The sequence below is a fragment of the Hemitrygon akajei genome, chromosome 10 (genome assembly GCF_048418815.1).
Source record: "Hemitrygon akajei chromosome 10, sHemAka1.3, whole genome shotgun sequence".
Taxonomy (NCBI): domain Eukaryota; kingdom Metazoa; phylum Chordata; class Chondrichthyes; order Myliobatiformes; family Dasyatidae; genus Hemitrygon; species Hemitrygon akajei.
The window spans coordinates 125,815,109-125,841,256 of record NC_133133.1 but is presented as its reverse complement, the minus strand read 5'-3'; the positions used below and the strand labels follow the sequence as shown (position 1 = coordinate 125,841,256).

At 47.0% G+C, this 26,148-nt stretch overlaps 1 protein-coding gene across 2 annotated transcripts in view; it reads right to left on the bottom strand.

Moving 5' to 3' along the window:
- Positions 1-1,354: 1,354 nt before the first annotated feature.
- yaf2 (YY1 associated factor 2) overlaps positions 1,355-26,148 on the bottom strand; it is a 130,018-nt gene continuing 105,224 nt past the window's right edge. For both annotated transcript variants that reach the window (XM_073058895.1, XM_073058896.1), the window contains exons 3-4: positions 12,026-12,178; positions 1,355-2,531 (exon numbers count right to left, since the gene is read on the bottom strand). In XM_073058895.1, the coding sequence (XP_072914996.1) occupies positions 2,288-2,531; positions 12,026-12,178 (397 nt within the window). In that variant the 3' untranslated portion in view covers positions 1,355-2,287. The remainder of the gene's footprint in view (positions 2,532-12,025; positions 12,179-26,148) is intronic.

The following is a 26,148-nucleotide window of genomic DNA, read 5'->3' as shown; positions in this document are numbered from 1 at the left end:
CGGTCGGAGTTACAGAATTGTATAATTACTATGTACGTACTTCGGAATCTCCTGGGAACTGGAGTTGCAACTGACTTCACAAAGTGTATCCCATTGGAACAGATAGCTTTCCCACAGACAGCCAAAGCTGCCATCTGACAGCTATCGGCCCAGCAGCACAGTTCTGGAGAATGTTAACTCTTGTCGAGTGTTTCCAGCAGATTCAGTTTTCATTGTAAAAGTGAAATGGCCATTGTTACTCACCTGCATTCCTCCTTGAAGTAACGTCTGTGATGTCTGAAAGGAGACTCGCAGGGCCCTGGGGAGATGGGCTTTATTGGGGCTCGCTGGGTTGGTCATACACGGTTTGAGCTCAATGGGATGAATGGTACCGTTCTGTGAATAGAGAGCTTCAACAATGAGAGAATGAGAGAGAGAGAGAGAGAGAGAGAGAACGAGAGAGAGAGAGAGAGAGAGAACGAGAGAGAGAACGAGAGAGAGAACGAGAGAGAGAGAGATGTGGGGAGGGATGTACAGTGAGGGGGAGGGACAGGGGTGTGGGGAGGCAGGGAGGGAGAGGGGTGACAGGGATGAGGGCAGGTGATGGGGATGGGGAGGGGAGAGAGAGGTGGGGGAGCAGGGGAAAGGAGTGACAATCCATTGACATTCTGCTTATTGTAAGCAACAAGTGCTTTAATTGTCGAGGTTAAAAGTATTTCAATTCTTTCTGATTATCACCATTCTCCCCTTTTAAAAACAGATACTGGCCTTGTATAATTCAAATATCTTTTAATTGTGAGTTGCTTTTCCGATAAAATCAAATATATACCAAACACTACACATATCAGCATGAACACTGAGTTTTTCCTGAAAGGATATAAAAATCTCATCATGTAAAACAATCTATAATTTGATATCCGTATCAAAGACCTACACCTGAAAATACAATCTACGCCACTCATTGCCTCTCAGTTTGGACAGGTGTCTGACATCACACAACATCTGCTTGCCCTTCCTTTCTCTATCACCCACTAACTCTTATTATTTAATTTTACTTTTCAAACAAAGGCAGTTGCCTACTGGAAAGAGATGCAATTTAAGATTAAACTTAAGAATTAGTTAAATTTTTATCTGCTGCAACATCTTAATTTTTCTGATCCCTGTGAGGTATTTTCCTTGTATCGTTTCTATAAGGAGAGATGCACAAAAGGTCTGGGTTGATAAACAGTACTAATTAAGCTTCAGAGAGCAAATCCAACAAATTTTAGTTAATCTTTCAGCCACCTTTATGAATGTTCCAGCACAGAGCTCTTCAGATCCTGGCAGTAACAGTTCCCACAGAAGGCAGAAGTAATCGAGTTCCCAAGGTAGAATGTAATCTTGCATATTTTTTTTTATTACAACAATACGTATAAATACTGTCGCAAATTCAAAACATCAGCAAAACACTTTAATTGAAGTTTTCAGAACTGGCAACATCATCATAAACTATTCCCACACATTTCATAAAACTACTTTTAGACATACTAAGCATCTAATTATTAGCATTTTTCTTGTTTTGCTTTGCCTTCTGTGTGAGGCAGCGAGCACCCAGCTGAGAGGAACTGCGTGAAGCACATGGTGACGTACGTAACGCACCTGTGCCCCTCCCCAGTTGGACATGGCGTCAAATTGACCGCCCTCTTAAATGCGGCAGCAACTCGATTCTTTAACTGAGTGGCTGCCCTTAAGTAGCATGGACTGTAACCTCAGTCAACCTAGTCAATTAGCCCAGCACTACATCATGAAACTGTAACTTACTGCAATGAATGACAGAGGGCATTTATAATGCCGTGGTTTTTTAATGGCTAAGTGATTTTCCCCCCATCCAAATAACAAGTATTGGAAAGCAAGATGTTGGCAAGAATTTATAGAAATGTTTTCGAGAATGTTTTTTCCATTTGCTCACACCAAGTACAAGCAGGTGCACTTAACCAGGCAAACCATTTCCAGACATTGTTTAGTTGCTGAAACAGTCGACTGTCAATCGACTTCTGAATGCCAGAAGCCAAATATTTCACAATTCAGTCCTTAAACACATCACATAGGCAGCCCAATCTAAGGTATAGAAAATTACACTCAAAAACATGCCACAGTGCAGGAGTTCCAGATTGGTTGCGGAATTATTTTTTAAAAAAGCACTGAAAACTGAACTGAAGGCAAGCCAACTTGCCCACTGGAACGCTGAGTGCCCAGGACTGAATTGGTAGAGATGCTGTCCACTGAACCATTGAGCGCAGGAGTGGTGAAAAGCAGGTCAGCGGGCACTTTAGTGGGATTCACCATTGACTGATCCGTCACCCCTGGGCGATGACGACCGGGACAGGCCCTTCTCTGTGTTGTCGGAGCTCGAACTGCTCAGGCTGTGCTGCTCGGCCGTGGAGCTGGAGGTCGCGGTGGCCGCCGGCGCCGACCTCACTTTCTCCTTAAAGTCCGTGATAATGACGGTCAGATCGCCCACAGTCACTTCCAAATGCTGTGCACTGCTGCGGTCCACGTTTTTTAACCTTGGCCTAGGGAAGGGGAGCAGAGGCAGAGTGAAACAGGGAGAAACAGACAGCCCACACTCCTGCAGCCTTAGAATCAGGTTCATTGTCACCCACACAAGTCGTCAGATTTGCTGTTTTGTGGCAGCAGTACAGTGCAGGTATGACAAATTACCACAGGTTACAATAAAAAAATTAAATAATGCAAAATTCTGACGTCAGAGGGGAAGAAACTGGCCCTGAAATGTTAGCAACACACACAAAATGCTGGTGGAACGCAGCATCTATAGGAAGAAGTACAGTCGACATTTCAGGCCGAGACCCTTCGTCAGGACTAACTGAAAGATGAGATAGTAAGAGATTTGAAAGTGGGAGGGGGAGGGAGAGATCGGAAATGACAGGAGAAGATCGGAGAAGGTGGGGTGAAGCTAAGAGCTGGAAAGGTGATTGGCAAAAGGGATACAGAGCTGGAGAAGGGAAAGGATCATGGGACGGGAGGCCTAGGGAGAAAGAAAGGGGGAAGGAAGCACCAGAGGGAGATGGAGAACAGGCAAGAAGTGATTGTGAAAGGGGCAGAAAGAGAGAGAAAAGAAATAAAGGGGAAAAATGATAAATAAACAAATAAATAAATAAGGGATGGGGTAAGAAAGGGATGAGGGGCATTAACAGAAGTCAATGTTCATGCCATCAGGTTGGAGGCTACTCAGACGGAATACAAGGTGTTGTTCCTCCAACCTGAGTGTGGCTTCATCTTGACAGTAGAGGAGGCCATGGATAGACATATCAGAATGGGAATGGGACATGGAATTAAAATGTGTGGCTACTGGGAGATCCTGCTTTCTCTGGCGGACAGAGCGTAGGTGTTCAGCGAAACGGTCTAAAATGTTAAGTGTGGGTCTTCAGGCTCCTCGCTGATGGTAGGAATGAGAAGAGGGCATGTCTCGGGTGGTGAGGGTAATTAATGATGGATGCTACCTTTTAGGTTCCACCTTTTGAAGATGTTCCCAATGCTGGGGTGGGGGGGGGGGGGGGGGGGGGGAGTCTCTCAGGACGTTCTCTGGATCATTTTTATTTGCACAGTTTCTCTTCTTTTACACATTGGTTGTTTGTCAGTCTTTATGTATAGTTTTTTGTAAATTCTATTCTATTTCTTTATTTCCCTCTAAATGCCTTCGAGAAAATGAATCTCAAGGTAGAACATGGTTACGTATATGCACTTTGACAATAAATTTACTTGGAATTTCCTATCGTTCTAATCTCTCTGAGGAACCTGTGTCAGGAAAAGACAGAACATCCTTCAACTCCCCAATCTCAGCAATTCATACTGGGCTGGACTAGGAGATGAATTGCCCATGCATCTGTTAACTAAATCCACTTCCCTTCTGTATGTCATCCTTGTCCTTGTACACAGTCAGTGCAGCTCCCACGATGAGGCTCGCAGAAACTCAACACACACATCATTAGAGACCCATTGCTCTTTCACCACCCAGGATCCAGCCTATCCCTGCTGTTGGGCAGTTTATGTTCAAGCCCCCAAACCTTTCCAATGTCGAACTGAAATAGTCCAAGCAAAAAATCCTGCCCTTAACATCCTTCTTCAGATGTGGATGAGTAACAAGCTTCCTTCACTGAGAAATTGGAATTTCACTGATGATTACAGTGTTCATCGAGATCCTCAACTCCCGACACACTGTAGAACTCTGTTCCCACAAGTCCAGATGAGATCTGGCTTCAGAAGTTAGATTGGCAAAGATTTATTTTGTTTCCGATAAGTCTAACCATCTGCCCTGACATTCCTAGACATGACCATTGTGAAATCTTGCATTTTGGGACAACAGCATTGAATGCAGCTTGGAAAGAGGCCACTTGTCCAAACTCACCAAGACTTCCTCCCAAGCTGGTCCCATTTGTTTGTGTTCCACTCATATCCGTCTAAACCCTTTTCATCCATTTCAACCCGTCCAAATGACCAAAAAACTGAACGAATGGCATGAACCTACAAGAGCAGGTACCAAAAAAGGAAGACACTACCAGGGCTGGTGGGAGAAGCTGATACACTGGGGACATTTAAGAAATAGGCACGTGTATTAAAAAAAATGTTGAGCTATGTGGGAGGGTAGGGTGAGATTGATTGTGCAGGTGAATAGGTCTGCATAACATGATGGGCTGAAGGGCCACAACTGCACTGTACTGCTCTATAACAGCATAAGACGTAGGAGCAGACTTAGGCTATTCAGCCCACTGAGTCTGATCTGCCATTCCATCACGGCTGAAATATTATCCCTCTCAACCCCATTCTCCTGTCTTCTCCAAGTAACTTTTGACACCCTTACTAATCAAGAACCTATCAACCTCCATTTTAAATATATCCAGTGACCTAGCTTCCAAAGCATTTGTGGAATTGAACTCCACAGATCTACTACCTCTCTGGCTAAGGAAATTCCTCCTCGTTTCTGCTGTAAAGGGACATCCTTCCATTCTGAGACTGTGTCCTCTGGGCCTAGACTCCCCCACTACTGGAACATCCACTCTATCTAGTCTTTTCAATATTCAATAGGCTTCAGTGAGATACCTCCTCGTTCTTCTAAACTCCAGCAAGCACAGGCCCAGAGCCATCAAACGCTCTTCATGCATTAACCCTTTCATTACTGGGATGTCACAGTCTTCACCCACATAAACAGTTTAGGAAGGCCACTCACCAACATTTACAAGCACAGTTTGGGATGGAAAATACATGTTGACGTTACCAATGGGTCTGACATCTCGAGAAGGAACATCTTTTTTTAAACCTGCATCTGGATTAAAGAAGTTGACAAAAGGCCATGATTCTGGAGACACAGAGCAATTCCAGAACAATGCAAAGCTTGATGGTGGCTGGAGCTCAGGAAAAACTAAACTAGTGTGGCTTCACTGGATCACTGGCACTGTCAGAAACCTTCCCCTTAGCACTCAGCGGCTCAGAGGAGTTTCACCAGGATTGGAGGACTTTCGGAATTGAAAGTCAGGAAGTTGAGTCCTTTTGGTCGGAGCTGAGTCCACGAATCTCTGTAATCTGCCGGGGAGGTCAAAGCCCAGTGTCTGCAGGCCTGAGTTCGATTCCGCTGGAGACTGGAAGCCTGTCCTGCTGTTAAAGGGTTGTGTAATTGTGTGGGTGAGAGGGAGGAATGGAACTAGTTTTACTCTTTTTCCTACCAGCACATCAACTTCGCAACCACATATTACAGCTGGTCTATACAACATTTGTGAGCCTACAAGGCTGCCCCCATCCTCACCTCAAACCACACATCCATTTTGCTCATCTCTACATACAGATCACTGGTTAAATGAGTCAAACCAGCTTACAAAGAGATCAGGACCTGGCCAGAAGGTGCCACTGCAAGACTGGTTTGTAAAAAGAAACGGACTGGAGTATATTCAGGGAGGCGACTTCCTATGATGGTCACGTCAACATTGATAAACATGACGGATTGGTGACTGGCTACACAGGAAAATGTACTGAGGGTGTTAAAGAAGAGGGTGAAGCTTAGTGATGATGGCGCTAAACGGTGACTCCTCTGCTTGCATCTTCGGAAACAGTTCTGTTTCCATCTTTGATATCTTTATTTTTCCCTTTCAGGGTTCTTTTGAAGACCCTGACCCCCTGTGGATAAAATTAAAATGGCCTGGGAGCAGGATTTAAATATCTCCTTATCCGAGGAGAGCTGGGACTCAGTTCTCAAATCGGTTAACTCAACCTCTCTTTGTGCTCGCCATTGCCTTTTACAGTTTAAGATTGTTCATAGAGCCCATATGTCTAAATCTAAACTATCTCGATTCTACCCTGGCATTAGTCTGCTCTGTGATAAATGCAAGAGGGGCGTTGCCTCTCTCATCCATATGTACTGGCTCTGTCCTAGCTTGGAGAAATTCTGGAAAGATGTCTTCACTACATTATCGGGTATTCTGAATCAGCACCTAGAACCAAACCCCTTAATTGCTCTGTTCGGTTTTTGGGGCGAGACAGATTTATGTCTGGGTCCGACCAAATGCCGAATACTATCCTTTGCCTCTCTCCTGGCGAGACGCTTGATCCTCCTTAGATGGAGAGATGTTGCCCCGCCCACTCATGCGCAATGGCTTAACAACATTATGGCCTGCTTGGACCTCGAAAAAATTCATTATTCAGTTCTTAATTCGGATCTAAAGTTCCATAAGATCTGGGGACCTTTTATCGAGTACTTTCATAATCTTCCTCCTGACTAGGGTTTTATTTTCTTCTTCTTTTCGGTCCCTTGCTTTCAGCTCCCTTTTTTTTCTGGTAGTAGGCATTATTATCCTCTGTTGCTAAGTGTATTCACAGTCTGGGAGTCTGACTGTCCTGACCTATACTCTTTATACTGTGTTGTGGTCGGTCTGGAGTTGTTGTTGTTTTTTATCTTGTGTTGTGGGGCTTGGGGAGGACACTAAGCTTACTTGTCTTTAATTTAGGTGCTTTTTTGTTAAATTCTCTTCCTTTGTAGCATATTGTTATTGTACGCTTAATTTTGCACTGTATTAATGCTCCTCATTGGGATTTGGGGTTTTTAATTTGTAAAATGTTTTGAAAAACTAATAAAAAAATGTTTAAAAAAAAAGAAAGAAAGAAAGAAGACCCTGACCTGGAGAACTGCTGACTTCAGTTGTTTGCGGGAGTGGGACCCGCTCTTGGGATTTCATGAGGGCCGTTGTTCGACATGCCAAGGATGCGGGCTAAGAGCTTCGCTCACCTTCAGAGGCCCGAGATCTCGTGGCTCTGGAGCCTGGGGGGTGGGGTGGAATCGGAGGTTGGTGTCTGGGCAGGAGATTGGTGTGTCGTGGGAGATGGAAGATCTAAGGCTGTGTGACCAGACACCAGAGATCTTTGGGCACAGAGCTCCAGAGCTCAGAAAAAGTGACGCAACATCATAATACCGGGTGAACGAGTAGTCTTTGGGTACTACAAGTTTGTGTCTTTGCTGTTGCTTTGCTCACATTTGAGTGCTCGGTGGGGGGGTGCTGATGTTTTTTTTGCTAGTGGGGGGGAAGGGGGATAGTTGCTTTGCTGCTGCTTACGTGTGGAAGGGGGAGTTGGGGGGCTTTGGGGTTCTAACATTTAACTGTCATTCGTTCTTTTTGCATGGATGGTTGTGAAGAAAAAGCATTTCAGGATGTATATTGTATACATTTCTCTGACATTAAATGTACCTTCGATTAAACACTACACAAACCAGAAATCATGGCAGAATGCAGAGGATGACATTAAGGTCAGCAAGAGCTGTGCTTTCACGTGCCATCAGAAAGGCAAAGCACGAGTACTCCCAGGAAATCCACAGAGACATGCACGGTACGTGGCAAGCTTTACAAACCATAACACACCCCAAGTCTCCCCTGCGCATCGACAGCGACAACTCCCTGATAGGCTGAATGCCTTCTATGCACTGAATGACATAACATCGTGGAAAGCCCCTGCTCCCTCTGAGGAACAGGCACCCTGACTAGCCACAGCTGAAGTGAGGAGGATGCAGGTGGATGCTTCCCTGGTGTCATGGATTATTGATTACCTGACCGGCAGACCACAGTATGTGCGCTTGCAACACTGTGTGTCAGACAGAGTGGTCAGCAGCACTGGGGCTCCACAGGGGACTGCCCTGTCTCCCTTTCTCTTCACCATCTACACCTCCGACTTCAACTACTGCCCAGAGTCTTGCCATCTTCAGAAGTTTTCTGATGACTCTGCCATAGTTGGATGCATCAGCAAGGGAGATGAATCTGAATACTGGGCTACGGTGGGAAACTTTGTCACATAGTGCGAGCAGAATCATCTGCAGCTTAATGTGAAAAAGACTAAAGAGCTGGTGGTGGATCTGAGGAGGGCTAAGGCACCGGTGACCCGTTTCCATCCAAGGGGTCAGTGTGGACATGGTGGAGGATTACAAATACCTGAGGATACGAATTGACAATAAACTGGACTGGTCAAAGAACACTGAGGCTGTCTACAAGAAGGGTCAGAACTGTCTCTATTTCCTGAGGAGACTGAGGTCCTTTAACATCTGCCGGACGATGCTGAGGATGTTCTACGAGTCTGTGGTGGCCAGTGCTATCATGTTTGCTGTTGTGTGCTGGGGCAGCAGGCTGAGGGTAGCAGACACCAACAGAATCAACAAACTCATTCGTAAGGCCAGTGATGTTGTGGGGGTGGAACTGGACTCTCTGACGGTGGTGTCTGAAAAGAGGATGCTGTCCAAGTTGCATGCCATCTTGGACAATGTCTCCCATCCACTCCGTAATGTACTGGTTAGGCACAGGAGTACATTCAACCAGAGACTCATTCCACCGAGCTGCAACACTGAGTGTCATAGGAAGTCATTCCTACCTGTGGCCATCAAACTTTACAACTCCTCCCTCGGAGTGTCAGACACCCTGAGCCAATAGGCTGGTCCTGGACTTATTTCTACTTGGCATGATTAACTTATTATTTAATTATTTATGGTTTTATTTTGCTATATTTCTACACTATTCTTGGTTGGTGCGGCTGTAACGGAACCCAATTGTCCTCGGGATCAATAAAGTATGTCTGTCTGTCTGTTCTAGTCAGGGTAAAGCCAAGCAAAGCTGCAGGGCTGGACGATGTACCGGGTCAGGTGCTGAAGGACAATACGGATCAGCTAACAGAGGTCTTAGGGGGACAGCTCTAACGTCTCTTTGCAACTGTCCACTGTCCCTGCACGGCTTCAAGGCAGCCAACGTCATTCCAGTGCCCAAGAGAGCGACAGGAACACCACCTGCTCTGACACTTAACGCCCAGTGGCACTGGCTCCAACAATCATGAAGAGCTTTGAGCAGCTGGTAATGGATTATATAAAATTCCACCTTCCAGCTCACCCGCTGCTCAAACCGGTGCACTGATGATGACATAGCCTTGGCCATCCACCTGGTCCTGTCCCGCCTCGAAAATAACGTCTCATTTGCCAAGTTGATATTTATCGACTTCAGCTCGGTGTTTAACACAATGATCCCTCAGAGGCTGGTGGGTAAACTATCCTCACTGGGACTCAACATCTTGCTCTGTAGCTGGGTCTTGGACTTGGATAGAAAGACCCCAGTCTGCAACATCTCAAGCTCCATCACCACCTGCCTCTACTGGTGCCCCCTGCCCCCAGGGCTGTCTCCTCAGCCTGCTTCTGTTCACGCTGCTGACTCACAACTGCACTGTCAGCAACGTCATTGTCCGTTTGTTCGCCCATCAGGCAATGATGAGAACCACCGCTCTAGCCATCTGCGATTTCCAGAGGCTTCACTGGTCTGTGGCTGGAGAGGCCCATTTGCGCTTGAAAAGCTCTTTGGCAGTGTGGACAAGAGATGGCAGTCACGTTGGGCTGGGGTCGCTGGCTCGGGCTTTCCTGGCCAGCTCACTTCTCTGCTGCAATTGTCCTTTCTGCCTCGTGTGTCAGTGTACCCTTATGGAGGGAGGAGCGTCACTCAACCTGATTCTGGGCGAAGTGTTCCCACGTGTCTGAGATGATGCCAAAGGCTTTCGGGGTATCTTTATAGCTCTTTCACTGGCCTCCATAGGAATGCTTTCCTTTTTGTAGCTCACCGTAAAGCAGTCTCCTAGGCAGCCAATGGCCTGGCACCGAGGTACGTGGCCTGCCCAGCGTAACCAGGGCGACAGCAGGATGGTGTAGATAGTGCGCTGGCCCATCTTGGTAAGTACCTCGGTGTCAGGGATTCTGCCTTGCCACTTAATGTTGAGGAGTTTTCTGAGGCAGACTTTGTGGAAATTCTTTATCTACTTGGCATGCCACCGGTTCACAGTCCGTGTTTCGCAGGTGTGAAGCAGGGTGGGAAGATATATGGCCCTATACAGCTTCAGGTTCATCTGTAGACTTTTTGCCTCTTCTGTTCCAGGCGTTGCTGTAAAGTCTGTCGAAGGCCACACTTGCTTTGGCGATCCTGGCATTTACTTCTTCATAAATGACAATGTTCTGGGATGGTGTGCCGCCAAGGACCTGAACCTATTCACTGGGTGAAATCTTCCACCATTCACTGTGATGCTTGGCTCAATGTACGATTTCCCTGCAACTGGCTGATGTAGACGATATAACAATGGCTGGCTTCATCAGCAACAATGATCAGTTGGCATACAGAGAGGCTTGTGAAATGATGGGAGGGCAAAAGCCCGTGTCTGAACGTGGGCAAGATGGAGGAGGTCAGTGTGTGATCTTCAGGAAGGCAGAGGTTGATCACTCTCCATCTGCCATGGAGAGTGTGAAGAGCACAAAGTTCCCCAGTGTGCACATAACAGACGATCTAATCTGGACCCACAGCACCAGCTTATTAACACCAGGAGGAATAGGAACTACACTTTCTGAGGAGACTGGGGTGTACAAGACTCCCCGCACCCTTTCTAACAACTCTCCACAGGAGCACCATCGAGTGTGTCCTGTCTGGCTGCATCCTGATGTGGTAGGGAAGCTGCAGGCTTTGGACTGCAAGACCCGGCAGAGGACAGTGATCATCGGGGTCTCTCTGTGACATTTACCAGCAGTGTTGCAGAGGAAGGGCCCAAAGCATTGCAGAGGGTCCCTCTCCCCCATCTCACAATCTCTGTGACCCACTACCATCAGGAATGGGGTACAGCACCATCAGGATTAGGACTGCTAGACTGGGTAACAGCTTCTTCCATCAGGCTCTGAGCTAATGAGCACCCTGCCACCACCGAGGTCTCGTCAGCAGGACAGCGACCTGTTTTTACTGTACTGTACTGTATATTGTTTATCTGTGCTGTGCAACACACACACACTTCAAATGACATTTTCGTATCTTATTTGTGGCAGCATTTTGCTTTATGTGCTGTGTGTGATACATGTTTTTTGCGGGTCCAGAGGAACGTTATTTCGTTTGGTTGTGTATATGTAGTTAGATGACAATCAACTTGAATGTGAACTTGTGTAACATGCAGGTCTGCCGAATGCTGTGTTGGCGTCGGAGTGTGTAGGCTGAATTTGCAAGGCTGCCCCCAGCACACTGTTTCGATGCATGCCTGAGAAATAAACTTAACTCTTGAATGGAGAGATGGGATGGGCTGGGCTTGTTCTGTTTGGAGTGTAGGCGGCTGAGGGGATTGTGAGAGTATGTGAGACCCACAGGGTCGATAGTCACAATCTCTCTCTCTCGTGGCTGGGATATCAAAAACAAGGGTGAAGATTTAAGGGTGACAGGAAGACAATGGGAAGGGGATCATAGGGGAAATGTTGACCCCACCTCCACAGAGTGAGACAGCACCTGGAACTCACTGTCTGATGAGGTTTTCAGATATGGTTTAAAAGGCATAGAAGGATACAGACCTAATGAAGCCAGCTAGGAAGTGGTGTAAATGGCCAGAAAGTTCAGTGTGGACATGGGTTGAGGGACCTGTTTGCGTGCTATGCGAGTCTCAGCCTGTAGCACCAGAATTACCCACGGTTAACATATGTGCAACGAGAATACCTGTTTCCGGCTCAACATTGATCTGAAAGCTTTACCTTATTTTCTTGTGACTTTTCTTTTTACTGACAACTTCTTTCTCCGTTTTCTCCTTCTCTCCCTTGTCCTTCTTCTCTTTCTTTGGTTGCGTGGGCGATGCAAATTGTTGGGTTACTTGCTGGGCAACCAGCTGAGACACTGGGCGAGGCTTCCTACAGTCAACACAGGATATTACACAATTATATTGCCAGTAGTCAGTGTTAATAGATCACCTGTCTCTGCAACACCGTAACTGGATATCTAAGACCTGAGACATCGGATAATTTAACACAAGATGTGGCCAAAGGTTTGTGGCAATTGGCAGCAACATCCCCCTGCCCCACACCCCTGCCTCTGTCCCATCCGCTGCTCCCCTACTCCCTGGGAACGGTGTGACCCCACTCACCCAACAACCCTCGCCCTCTGCTCTCTGTCTCCAACCTGTCCTTGCTCCAACCCTGTCAGCAGTTACCACCCCTCTCACTTTCCCAATTTCCCGCCAACAAGCCGGAATGCAGAAACAAAATCATTTAATTTTCCCCTCTTTGCATTAAAGAAATGCACAGGCAGGCCGGCACACAAACAGGTACAAACATACAGACAGCAGCAAGAGACGGATAGACATACAGGCATTAATAATAGCTGCTTCTAATTCATAGGTCTGATCTGCATGCCCTGATTATCAGAAGCACCACGATTTTGACCCTGGCAATCAGAATCAACTTTATTATCACGACAAACACTCAGTGGCCGCTTTATTAGATACCTCATTTCCTAAATAAAATGAGCACTGAGTATGTGATGGTTGTCTTCTGCTGCTGTAGCAAATCCACTTCAAAGTCTGATGTGCTCTGCATTCAGAGCTGCTCTTCCGCACAGTACTGCTGTAGCATGTGCTTATTTGAGTTGCCGTTATCGTCCTGTCAGCTTGAACCAGTCTGGCCAATCTCATTAACAAGAGGATTCCGCCCACAGAACTGACGTTCACTGGACCTTTTGTGTTTCTCGCACCATTCTCTGTACATTCGAGACTGCTGTGCACGAAAGTCCCGGGAGATCAACACTCAAACCAACAATCATTCCACCGTCACTCACTTTGATCACATCTTCTTGCCCATTCTGCTGTTTGGTCTGAACAACAACTGAACCTCTTGACCGTGTCTGCATGCTTTTGCACATTGAGTTGCTGCCACATGATTGGCTGATTGGATACTTGCATTAACGAGCAGGTGTTCAGGCCACTGAGTGTGTGTCATGAAATCTGCTGTTTTCCGGCAGTGCTACACTGCTGTACATCATAGATACTATATAATAAGAAATAAATAAACAGGGGAAAAAGAGAGCAAAAAAATAGAAGTGTTGTTCATGGGTTCATTGTTAGTGTCTATCTGATGGGAGAGGAGAAGAAGCTGATCGTAGAACATTGAGTGTGGGTCTTCGGGGTCCTGTATCTCCTCTGATTGTTGTAATGAGAAGTGGGCATGTCCTGGGTGGTGAAGGGCCTTAGTGATGGATTCCACCTTTTTGAGGTAATGCCTTTTGATGATGTCTTTATGGTGGGGAGATCATGATGGAGCTGCCTGAGTTTACAACCCTCTGCAGCTTTTAACAAGCATTACCTCTCAGTACCCACACAAAGTTCACTGCTGGACTGTACAGTATTACCATACGGCCATTAGACACAGGAGCAGAATTAGGCCATTTAATCCACCCAGTCTGCTCTGCCATTCCATCATGGCTGATCCATTTCCCCCTCAACCCTGCCTTCTTCCCGTAACCTTTCATACCCTGACTAATCGGGACTATCAGCCTCTGCCTTAAATACACCCTATGACCTGGCAACAAATTCCACAGATTCACCACCCTCGGGCTAAAGAAATTCACGACGACAATTGGTCAATCTCGGAGCGCTGCACATTGTGGAAGCAAGATGGAGATGCAGAAAAGATGGCAGGAGGATCGCATTTAGCACTGACAAGGACGTTTGTCATTTTTATTTTCCCGGGAGAGAACTGAGTGACTAATGAAAGTCTTTAAACTTGCAAAGGGGGTTCAATGAAGACAAAAAATATCCATTTCCGGGGGAGATGGGCAAGAAAGACTCTGATCATCGAGTCCCCAACCATTCAGAAATCTTCCATGGTTTGGCATCTGGCTCACCCAGAGTTTTCACTCCCATAATCCCAGTTCCCACGCTCTCTCCAAACTCGCCTGGTTCCCCTTTTAAAATTACTGGGGTCACTGAAATATCACTGTGTAACATCTCTTTTAGAAATTAATTCAAAAGTTGTGCGGGAGTATTAATAAAAAAGCATCCAACAGATGACGCAGAGCAGCTGGATTTAAACCAATATTTACTGTACTGCATGCCGTAAATTCCAGGAAACCACAGAGGATTCTGGTCTGCTGGAGAAAGGAATAAATCAGGCCAACAGCAACGTGCCTGTGAATCCACAAGTCCGCTGGAGGCTAAAGACAGCCTGTCCTGGGGTTAGAGGACTGTGCATCTGAGTGGTTAGGTGGGAGGGAGGAACAAGGAATCTGTAGTTGTTTTGTCGCTGGTTGTGCTGTGTGTTGTTCTGCTGAGCATCGTAGGCAATCTGCGTTGGTGCTGGAATATGTGGTGGCACTTGCGGCTGCCCCCATCCCACTGTCGGGGTGTGCTGATTTTTATTGCGAACAGCGCATTTCACCAATAAATCTCAATCTGAAAAGTGCATCCAGGTAGAATCAGGAAGGTCGGAAAAAGGAGAAGGAAACATAAAACACGAGAGATTCTGCAGATGCTGGGAATCCAGAGCAACACCCACAAAACTCTGGAGGAACCCAGCAGGTCAGGCAGCGTCTATGGAGAGCGATAAACAGGTTAGGTTGAAGGAGCAACACCTCCAACCTAATGGCATAAACATTGATTTCTCCAACTTCATGTCATTTCTAACCCCTTGCCCTCCTCTCTTTTAGCATTCCCCATTCTGGTTCCACTCTCTCACCTGCCCATCACCTCCCTCTGATCCCCCTCCTATGTCCACTCTTTTCTCCCATCATATTCCCCCTTCTTCAGCCTTTTGCTTCCATCTATCACCTCCCAGCTTCTCCCTTCACCTCCCCGCACGCCTGGTCTCAACTATCACCTGCCAGCTTGTACTCCTTCCTCTCCCCTCAACCTTCTTATTCTGGTTCCTGTCCCCTTCCTACCCAGTCCCATTGAAGGGACGTGGTTCGAAACATTGCCCTCCATAAAGGCTGCCTGGCTTACTGAGTGCCTCCAGCATTTAGTGTGTGTTGCAGAAGGAAAGACGACAGGCCTAGATGGAGGGGTGCGGAGATAACCTCTGTGCTATGTAAGCCCAGTCAATCAGACATTCTGTAAGTGCTACGTGATCCTGTTGTGGCAGGGTTACTGAATCGACAAGCCTGTTAGCATTGCTGTAAACCTTACTGCCACTGAGTTAGTGTACAGTCACAGTAGTGTGATCACTTGAGTTGAGTAAGATGTTCTCCCAAGGGGTTGTCTGTTGGTGGGACCTCAGCCGGCTGCAGAGGCCGATCCGGGATCCACATACTCTGAGGGGCTTCCACTCCGCCACTTGCTGATCGCCGCGGGACTTAATCCGGAATGTTAGGATGAATTCCCTGCTTGTACATGGCTTTTGTTTAATGTGGGGAGGCTGATGCACGTGTGGTGACAGATCGGGGTCAGGGCCAGTGGCACAGAGTGCAAGATGACTGGTGGACTCCTCTCTGCTGCAGCCTCCCTCCGCCTTCACCACCATTGTGATGTGTCATCATCTCCCACTTGGTTGGATAGCTCTTTGTCTTGGAGCCTCCCCCTCATAAGGGACCCTACTGGGAGCTGAGTGCCAGATGGCTAAACGCTGGGCAGCATCGCTCTCGGGATCTCAGCCACTCCGCCACGACAAGTGACGGTCCTCAGCGAAGGTAGAGCACCAGTAAGAAACTAAACATCCTCACTGTTTCTCTCCGGGTTGCTGCCTCCTCCTCTACACCCACAGTTCCAGCACAGTTTGGTTAATTTTCCATCCAAAACAAATCACCCCTTGTGTTTGGAATTATGCTTCCCTCCCACTGGTATTTTAAGATTTTCCAGGTGGAATTCAAAAGAGAAACAGAACGACCAAAAGCTGCATGAAGGAATTACTGAGACTCTTTTTCCAGCCATTAATTTCCAGCAGTTTGAAGATCTATTATGACTAAAATAACAAGCTGTGATAGCCACAGATAAACATCCCAATAACTTATCCCATTAAGAATGCTATTTGACTCATTTGCTTTCTTTGACACTTAATCTCCTGCCTTCCACACAACCCTTTCATATTTATTCACTGTGCTCATTAAACTGGGTGGCGGGGTGGAGATACGTCTCTACCAAAGGAGGTGTAAGACACGCTTTCCTCCTGCTAGCCTGTAGGGCAAGGTGTAGTACCTGCTTAGCCCCCTCCCCCCACCCTCATCAGGGTCACGTGAAGCCATGTGAGCAGGTGGTGGACGGTCATGTGAGCAGCTGGTGGACGGTCATGGGAGCAGGTGGTGGACGGTCATGGGAGCAGCTGGTGGACGGTCATGGGAGCAGGTGGTGGACGGTCATGGGAGCAGGTGGTGGACGGTCATGGGAGCAGCTGGTGCCTATCACAAGTCCTGGTTATGCGACCACTGATGCCAGGCAGACAGTCTCTGAAGAGTATTGATAATAGCCCATATTGTAAAGACTCAGCCCAGAAGAAAGCAATGGCAAACTACTTCTGTAGAAATATTTGCCAAGAACAATCGTGGTCATGGGACCCATGATCACCTATGTCATGCGATACGGCACATAACGACGACGTCATATGACATGGCTCATGATGATGTCATATGACAGGGCACATAATGGTGACAATGATGCTGCTGCCCGCTAAACAATGGCCCCACCAAGAGCAGCGCAGGAGATAGCAGATGTTGAAGTTGTACAAGACGTTGGTGAGGCCTAATTTGGAGTTCTGTGTGCAGTTTTGGTTCCCCACCTGCAGGAAAGATGATTGAAAGCCCACAGAGAAAATTTCCAAGGATGTTGTTAGGACCTGAGTTACAGGGAAAGGTTAAATAGGTTAGGGCTTTATTCCCTGGAGTGGAGGAGAATGAGGGGAGATTTGATTTGATAGAGGCATACAAAATTATGAGAGGTATCGATTGGAGAATGCATGCAGGCTTTCCCCCTCGGGCTAGGCGAGACTAGAACTAGAGGTCATAGGCTTAGGATGAAAGGTGAAACGTTTAAGGGGAAACTTCTTCACTCAGAGCGTGGTGCGAATGTACAGCCAGCTACCGACTGAAGCGATGGATGTGAGTTAAATTTCAACATTTAAGGAAAGTTTGGATAAGTACATGAATGGGAGATGTATGGAGGGTTATGGTCCAGGTGGTGATAGATGGGACGAAGCAGATTAATCGTTTGACATGGACTTGAGGAAGTGATGGGCCTGTTTCTCTGCTGTAGTTGTCCATGACCAAGTGCTGGATGGCGCTTGGGAGGTGTTACAGTCATTTTCATTCTGTAACTGATGTTCAAAAGTCTAATGAGGAAAACGGCAGTGTAATACTGAAATGGAAAGCCATTATGTCAGAGGCATTCAACCGATATATTATCCCTAAACATGTGAAAACAGAAGTCCAATTCATTCACTCCTTTCAACTATAATCCGCCACGCCACAGGTGAAATAGTGAAGAACTCACGTTTGTGAGAGACCAAACAACAAGCAGCTCTCTGGGAAGCTGCAGGATCACATTTCCAGCTCATTAAAATGCCAACCCTAAGACAGGAGAGTCTGCAGACACAGGAAATCCAGAGCCACACGCACAATGGAGGAACTCAGCAGTTGAGGCAAGAGGGGAATATACAGTTGAAGTTTCAGGCCGAGACTCTTCTTCAGGACTGAGAGAGAGAAGCCAGAATGAGGAGGTGGGGTAGGGGAAGGAGTACAAGCTGACAGGTAAAAGGTGAGACCAGGTGAGGGGGAAAGGTGGATGGATGGGGGGGGGGGGGGGGAGAGGAGGGAATGAAGTGAGAAGCCGGGAGGGGATATGGTGAAAAGGTAAAGGCCTAAAGAAGAGGGATCTAATAGGAGAGGAGAGCGAACCGAGGGAGAAACGGGAGGAGGTGGGGAACCAGAGGGAGATGATGGGCAAGTGAAGAAGGATGAGGGGGGAACCAGAACAGGGAATGGAACAGTAGAGAAGAGGGAGGGGAAGAAATTACCGGAAGTTGGAGAAATCAATGTTCATGCCATCAGCTTGGTGGCTGCCCAGATGGAATATGAGGTGTTGCTTCTCTAACCTGAGTTAGAGAAATCAATAATCATATTGAAATCGATATCAATAGGTGAAACCTCACCTGGTCTCACCTACACCTGCAAACTTGTACTCCTTCCCCTCACCCACCAACTTACCCTGGCTTCTGCCCTCTTCCTTTCCGGTCCTGATGAAGGCTCTCGGCCTGAAATATCGACTGTTTATTCCTCTCCATTGCTGTTGTCTGATCTACTGAGTTCCTCCAGCACTTTGTGTGTAACCCTTAAAGCCATGCTTGTGCCTGGATCACTAATCCGGTAGCTGTCCCGATCTTCCGAAGGGTTCTGTTGATTCATTCCACATCACTCATGGGATTGTGTCTCTAAACCAGCTGAAGTTAAGGTTCCTGAGACTGCAGCATCTCCCTCATTGGGGTTGCTGCCTGTGCGTGGTGTTACCCCGAAGCCTGGTCTCTCTCAGGTCGGCAAGAAACTTCACTACACAACTTCAAGAAAATGCTCACTCTCCCCCCAGCCCCACTGACACATGATCAGGTCACCACCTCACTGCAGTGTATGGAATCTTAAGGCACGCCATTCAACCTCATTCCATGTAGGGACACTGAGGGACTTCACTGAGATCCAAGCGTATCACAGAGGCCTAACACCTCTACTCTCTCCACACTCAGGACTGTGTGGCTAGGCACAGCTCAAACGCCATCTATGAATTCACCGATGACACCACTGCCGTTGTCAGAATCTCAGACGAGGAGGCAGCGGTGTACAGCAGTGAGACAGACCAGCTGGTTGAGAGGTGTCGCAGCAACAACCTTGCACTCTACGTCAGTGAGACCAAGGAACTGATTGTGGACGTCAGGGAGGGGAAGTCAGGAGAACACACGCCAGTCCTCATCGAGGGGTTGATGGTGGAAAGGCTAAGCAGCTTCAAGTTCCTGAACGTCAACATCTCGAAAGATCTATCCTGGGGACAACATTTTGATGCAATCACCGCGAAGTCACGCCAGTGATTATACTTGATTAGGAGACTCAGGAGATTTGGTATGACACCAGAGAGTCAAACGACGTATGGTGGAGAGCATTCTGACTGGTTGGATTGCTGCCTGGCGTGGAGGCTCCGAGGTGCAGGATGGAAGGAGGACGCAGAGGGTTATGGGCTCAGCCAGACCCATCATGGGCACAATGCTCCTTGCCATCGAGGACATCTTCAACAGGAGGTGCCTTTAGAAGGCAGCATCCATCATTGAGAACCATCCAAGACAAGTTCTCTTCTCATTACTACCATCATGGAGAAGGTACAGCAGCCTGAAGGCCCACACTCAGTTATTTTTTTTATATAGGGAAAGCTTCTTTCCCTTTGGCATTAGATTTCTGAATAGTCCATCAGTCCAAGAACACTAACTCACCATTCCTCTTTGTCACTATTTATTTATTATTCATAACTTAGAAGTAATTTTTACTTCTTGCACTGTACTGCTACCGCAAAACAACAAATTTCACGCCACATATCAGCGATAATTAACCTGGTTCCGGTTTTGTTAGAAGCAAAGTCTCACATCCTCTGCAAAAGGGTTCACTTCTTATTCAAGCAATGTAAATGGGGTTTGTATCATTGGCTAATCAAGATAAACCAATTATTTTAAAACAATACCCAAGGAAACTGCATTTTGTTTCCTTGGGATACAGTGCAATATAGGCCCTTCCAGCCCTTTGCGCTGGGCCACTCAGCAATGCCTCAGTTTAATTACGGGAAAATTTACAATGACCAATTAACCTACCAACCGGTACACCTTTGGACTGTGGGAGGAAACCAGAGCACCCAGAGGAAACCCATGTGGTCACAGGTAGCAGTGGGAAATGAGCCCAGGTCGCTGGTACGGTAAAGCATTGTGCTAACCACTATACTACCATACTAATTTGACAGGGGGTGATGCTTCATTCTGTGAACCTGACTGAATAGTCTTTAAAGCTGCTTGTGTCAGTGACCCAGCACACTCAGGACTAGTGTCTCTGATGGACTCAGAGTTCCAGTCAGAAGCTGTTCTCTGGACTGCCGGACATTCTGATGGAAAAGTCAGGGACGGATGCAGCAATCAGTAGTTCATCAGCTGAGTTTCTGCCCGAGCTGTAATCTGTGACGACGGGCGCCGTCATGGCAAATTGTGGGGAAAGCAGTGGGGAGGAGGAACAGCAACAGATGGAAGGAGGGTTTGAAGAAAGAGAAAGTTCACAGCTTCCTACTGGGGTGACAGACGAGAGTGATGGATTAAGAGAAGGAAAAGGGAGTAAAGGGCAGCGCAGTGGCAGTGTTGAAGTGTAGCCACCTCACACTGCCAGAGGCCCCAGTTCAATCCTCACCATGTCTGTGTGGAGTTTGCACGCTCTCCCCGAGACCATGTGCCTTTCCTCCTGGTGCTCTGGTTTTCTCCCGTATCCCAAAGGAGCAGTGGGTTAATTGACCACTGTAAATTGCCCCTAGACTCAGCCAGCTAAATCGCAGGCACAATCTTTCCCACCGTTGAGAACATCTTCAAAAGGCAGTGCCTCAAGGAGACAGCGTCCATCATTAAGGACCCTCACCACCTGGAACGTGCCCTCTACTCATTACTACCATCAGGGAGGAGATACAAAAGCCCAAAGACACATGCTCAATGGTTCAAAAACAGCTTCTTCCCCTCTGTCATCAGATTTCTGAACAGTCTGTGAACACATGAACTGGTTTCAAAGCAGATTTATCAAAGGATGTACGTTACCTTGAGATTCATTTACAGGAAAAAAGAAATTCAATAGGACTTTTCTGAAAAATTATATGTAAACAGACAAGGACTGACAAGCAACCTGCAAAAGGAAAGTGAAGTATTTAATTTTTACTGAGAACACAAGTTGCAAAGAGTGCTTGTGAGTGAGTCTGTAATCAGTCCAGAGTTGAGTTGAGTGAAGTTAATTGTGTTGGTTCGGGAGCCTGATAGTTGAAGGCTAATAACTGTTCCTGAACCTGATGGAGTGGGACCCAAGGTGTGTGTACCTCTTTTATGTAACGTACAGCGATTGCTTTATGTACCACAAAACAACAGAAGTTCACCACGCCTGTCAGTGATAATAAACCTGATTCGGTGCTGATAATGTGTGCAGGTTGAGTAGCAGAATCTAGGAGCTGCGGTGAAAATTTTAGACTAAATTAGGTTTGTTGTAAACGGGTGGTTGAAGTCAACATGAACTTGGAGGGTCAAAGGGCCCGTTTCCATCCTGCATTGCATCTGTCTGAATGGAGCCACAAGCTCTTCTCCGGACATACTGCACCTCCAATCAGCTGCTGCAAGTCTCAACGCAGCAAGAATTCTTCAATTCTTTATTAAGTTCCAGTTCAACTCTGCAAAACTGGGCTGCAACTTTGATTGCATTCTCTACCTAAAGCATCGAAACCCAGTGAAATCCGCTGAGCTATAAAAATGTAATCACCATCAACTGAAACCGGTGTCTGGAGTATGATCCCTGGGGCTGGAGAAGTACCAATATTTTTATTTACTGCTGTATCTTAAAGTACTTTATTGCTTTGGTTAGCTTATCCAGCCTTCAGTGAGCATAGAGAAACCACAAGATGTTATCACTGCATGTAAAAGAAACCATAGGATTGTGTCAGTATTTTCAGTGATCCCTGGGAGCGTAGATCATATTTACATATAATGCCTGCAGGGAACGCCTGGGTTTTCCAGTACCTACTGGACTTACGGAGGAGAATGTTAAGTATAGTCCAGCCCTCCATGACAGTGCTTGTATGTTTGCAGGCAGACTTGTGAAATTCAGCAGTATTTTGCAGAGAATCCCCTGTGTGTCAGCGAATGTATCCCATTTCCCACTATTTCTGCACGCGTACTTACTGATCCATCACAGGCACAGGCCTCCTGTCATCAAGGACATCTTCAAAAAGCAGAGCCACAACAAAACAGCATCCGTCACTGAGGACCCTCACTACCCAGGGCGTGCCCTCTCCTCATGACCACCATCTGGGAGGAGGTACAGAAGCCTGAAGACACAACGTTTTAGGAACAGCTTCTTCCCCCTCTGCCATCAGATTTCTTAACGGCCCATGAATCCCTGAACACTACCTCATCGCTCCTCTTTCGCACTATTCATTACGGTAATTTATAGTCAAGAGAAAACCGCAGGTGCTGGAAATCAAAGTAACACATGCACACAATGCTGGAAGACTTCAGCAGTCCTGACAAAGGGTCTCGGCCTGAAACGTCGACCGTTTACTCTATTCCATCGATGCTGCCTGGCCTGCTGAGTTCTTCCAGCAGTTTGTGTGTATTACCGTAATTTATAATAATTTTTAATGCCTTGATTGTACTGCTGCCATAAAACAAAAAAAATCGCAACTTTGCCTGGGTTAAGAAACCATTCCTTCGCTGAAGACATTCTTAAATCATAGATTGCAGATGTAAAATCCTGATAAACTCCTACAGACAATTCTGTCCCCTCAACACTATTGTTTGAACACTGGGGAACTGACTGGCACTTGTACAGACCGGCTGCCCTGTTTACCACAAGACTGGTGTAGCTTTGAAAGTAAGATGCATAATCTTTTATCAAAGTGACATCCGAATGCCCTCAGCAGATTCAGAGTTTTAAAGGTGAAGTGGCACAGAATATCTTTTGCTTTTCCTCCGAATTATCTTAGCTCCAAACCCATAATTAGGTCACACATGTTTTAACATTTGCACTCTTAACAGTGCAATATATAATGTGTTGGTGAACTGCAGATGCTGCAAATCTGACATTAAACAAAAAATGCTGGATGCACTTGGCGGGTCAGGCAATATCTGCGGAAAGGGGACGGTGAATGTCTCAGGGGTCTTCATGAGAGCCAGTCAAAGCACCATTGAACTGAAATGTCCACTCCTACCTCCGCAGATGCCGCCTGACGTGTTGCGTGTTTCCAGCCCTTTCTGTTTCATTAGGCAATAAGTAAACTCACCGAATTATCCATTTCTGAAGATTAAATGCCCGTGTCAAGTGACCACTTACTCTACTAAAAATGACAGCCAACAAGCAAGTGACAATACAGCTCCACGTTTGCAGTTAAATATAGGGATTTCAACGATAACTTGCTTTTAAGTAGATCACATACTGCTGTGAGTCATGTATTATTCATGAGCATCTCTCCTGCTGCATAAATTCACACTGCCCCAGATATCAGGAGTTTGATTTTTCACAGTATTTTGAATAATAACTGTTGTGGATTATTGCTGGCCATTAAATACTGATGTTGACTCCTCTGCCAGTATCACTGAAAGAGATTTGTTCAGGCCAGCTCGCTACATACATAACAGTCAGTGCATGCCCCACATTACCTCAATGAGTGGTTCACAGAATGCTTAAAGGATTTTGCTGTCTGCTCTGTGCGAGAGAGATTAGCTTTATTTGTCACATGGGAATTGAAACATACAGTGAAAAGGGTGGTTTACGTTAAGTGAAATCAGCGAGGATTGGACTGAGCAGCCCACAAACGGCACCGTGCTTCTGGTACCAACACAGCATGCCCACACCTCACTAACCTGAACATCCGTCATCGAAATGGGGGAGGGAACCGGACAAAACCCCTGCCGTGTCAGGGAGAACGTATAAGCAACAGTAAGAATCGAACCCCAAACTTACAGCTCGTCTAGTAAAGCGCTGTGCTAACCGGCCCCCAGTTCTACAACACTGTGCCGCCAGATTGGGAACAACAGTGTATCTGATCCCCTGCTCTCTCCTTTCAGCCACTCCCCCTGAATCTGCCCCAGAAGGGTGTTCCAGAGATACCAACGTCGCCTTGTATCACTGTTGGTCGCCTCCCTCACTCCACATTTAAAGTAAACTCTAACTGTAAGTAATGTCCTGGGGACATTGAAGACAAAGTAAAATCTTTTCTTGTCTCTTTTTAAAACGATTCCTCTAACGACAGAGACTCGCTCTGCACTCAGGCCCTGCAGATGCCCACAGACATTTCCCACTACCACCAGTTCTTCAGGGTCCTGATGCCAGTCCACCACTCCCATTCAAACATATCTCTTTGTCAAGCGTTTGACAACAATAATGACACAATTCCATTTGTACACTCAAGAAATTCTGCAGATGCTGGAAATCCCAGAGCAACATACACATAATGTTGGAGAAACTCAGCAGGTCTGGCAGCATCTCTGGAAAGGAGTAAACAGTCAATGTTATGGGCTTCTTCAGAACTTGAAAGGAAGGGGGAAGACGCCAAAATAAAATGGTGGAGGGGGGAGGGGAAGGAGGATAGCTATAAGGTGATAGGTGAGGCCAAGTAGGTGGGAAAGGTAAAGGGCTCGAGAGGAAGGAATATGATAGGAGGGGAGTGTGGACCATGGGAGAAATGGAAGAAGAAAAGGCACTAATGGGAATAGAAGTAGGAAGGAGGGAGGGAAAATATTTTTTACCAGAAGGGGAAATCAATATTCATGCCATCATGTTGGAGGCTATGCAGACGGAATACGAGGTGTTGCTTCTTCACCCTGGAGTGGCAAAAGAGTGGGCCTTGGGCCAGCATGTTGGAATGGGAATGGGGAAAGGAATTAAAATGGTTGGCCACCAGAAAATTCCACTCTTGGCACAGGAAGCGGAGGTGCTCGAAGAAGCAGTCCTCCAATTTACATCGGAGTCTGCATCGGGAGCACCAGATACAGTAGGCGGCCCCCCAACAGAGTCGTAGCTGAAGTGTTGCCCCGCCTGGAAGGACTGTTTGGGGCCCTGAATGGAGGAGTGAATGGACAGGTGTAGCATTTCAGTCACTTGCAAGAGCAGAGGAATGAATGGACAAGGGAGTCTCAGAGGGAGCAGAAACCATACAGTGGGTGTGTGTGTGTGGGGGGGTGGGGGCGGGCGGTTGGAGGGAAAAGTGTGTCGGGAGTGGTTCGGAACGCCACATTGACAGATGGGCTAAACCAGGTGAGGATAGTCAGTGAGCCTCATACTCAGGCGAGATAGGGACATGCCTTTCCTAGCATGTCAGCTCTGACGAACGAGAGCAACAAGGAGATCCAAGGCTGGGAAGGTGGTCCTGTAATTCTTTGTGAGAGTAAAGGCGCAGAACTAGTCATAGTCATCCTCTGCAACCAAGGAAGACCTACTGATTCGAAGAGAGAAAGGACCTCTCTCAGCTCAAAAATTCTCAATCTCCCAAACCCAGCCCATCTTCACTGTGTCTGTAATATCACCAGCTGGCTTCCGGCTCCACGGGGCCCGTATTTTAATCACACTCCTACATGAAAACCTGCACTAACTTGTCCACATTGACCTCACACGGAATCACAGGCTTCCCCCCCACCCTCCACCGGTGGGATGGCACACTGTAACCCAAGTGTCCTGCCAGGAACACCCCCTCTGAATTTCTGCCCTTCCAGACCTTCCCACAAAACGTTTAGCTGAGCGACTAATCTTCACTTGGCTTTGAGTCTTGCCCTTCCTGATTTCTACTTGTGAAGTTCCTGGAACGTTTCCCACATTAAAAGACATCAATGTCAGTTTAGCTTCCTCTTTGTGACTGTGCGTGGTAAAGTGAGCCAACCCAGCTCCGCAACAGTGTGCTTTGCAGGGAAGCTGCTCGTCGGGATCCAGGCCAGGGGGAGGAAGAAATCACGGTTCTGGACAGCTTCAAAGGGACGCCGAGATAAAGCTAATGACAATGTGTCCCGAAGGAAGAGGTTATTCTAACGTGGGAGAAGGTTGCTGAGCCAATGAAGGAGGCTGGAAGACGAAACAAAAGCTGTAACCGCGGGTGGGGGGGGGGGGGGGGTGTTGTCTGTCAAAAGACTGGGCCTTGTGCAGGGCTCTGCAC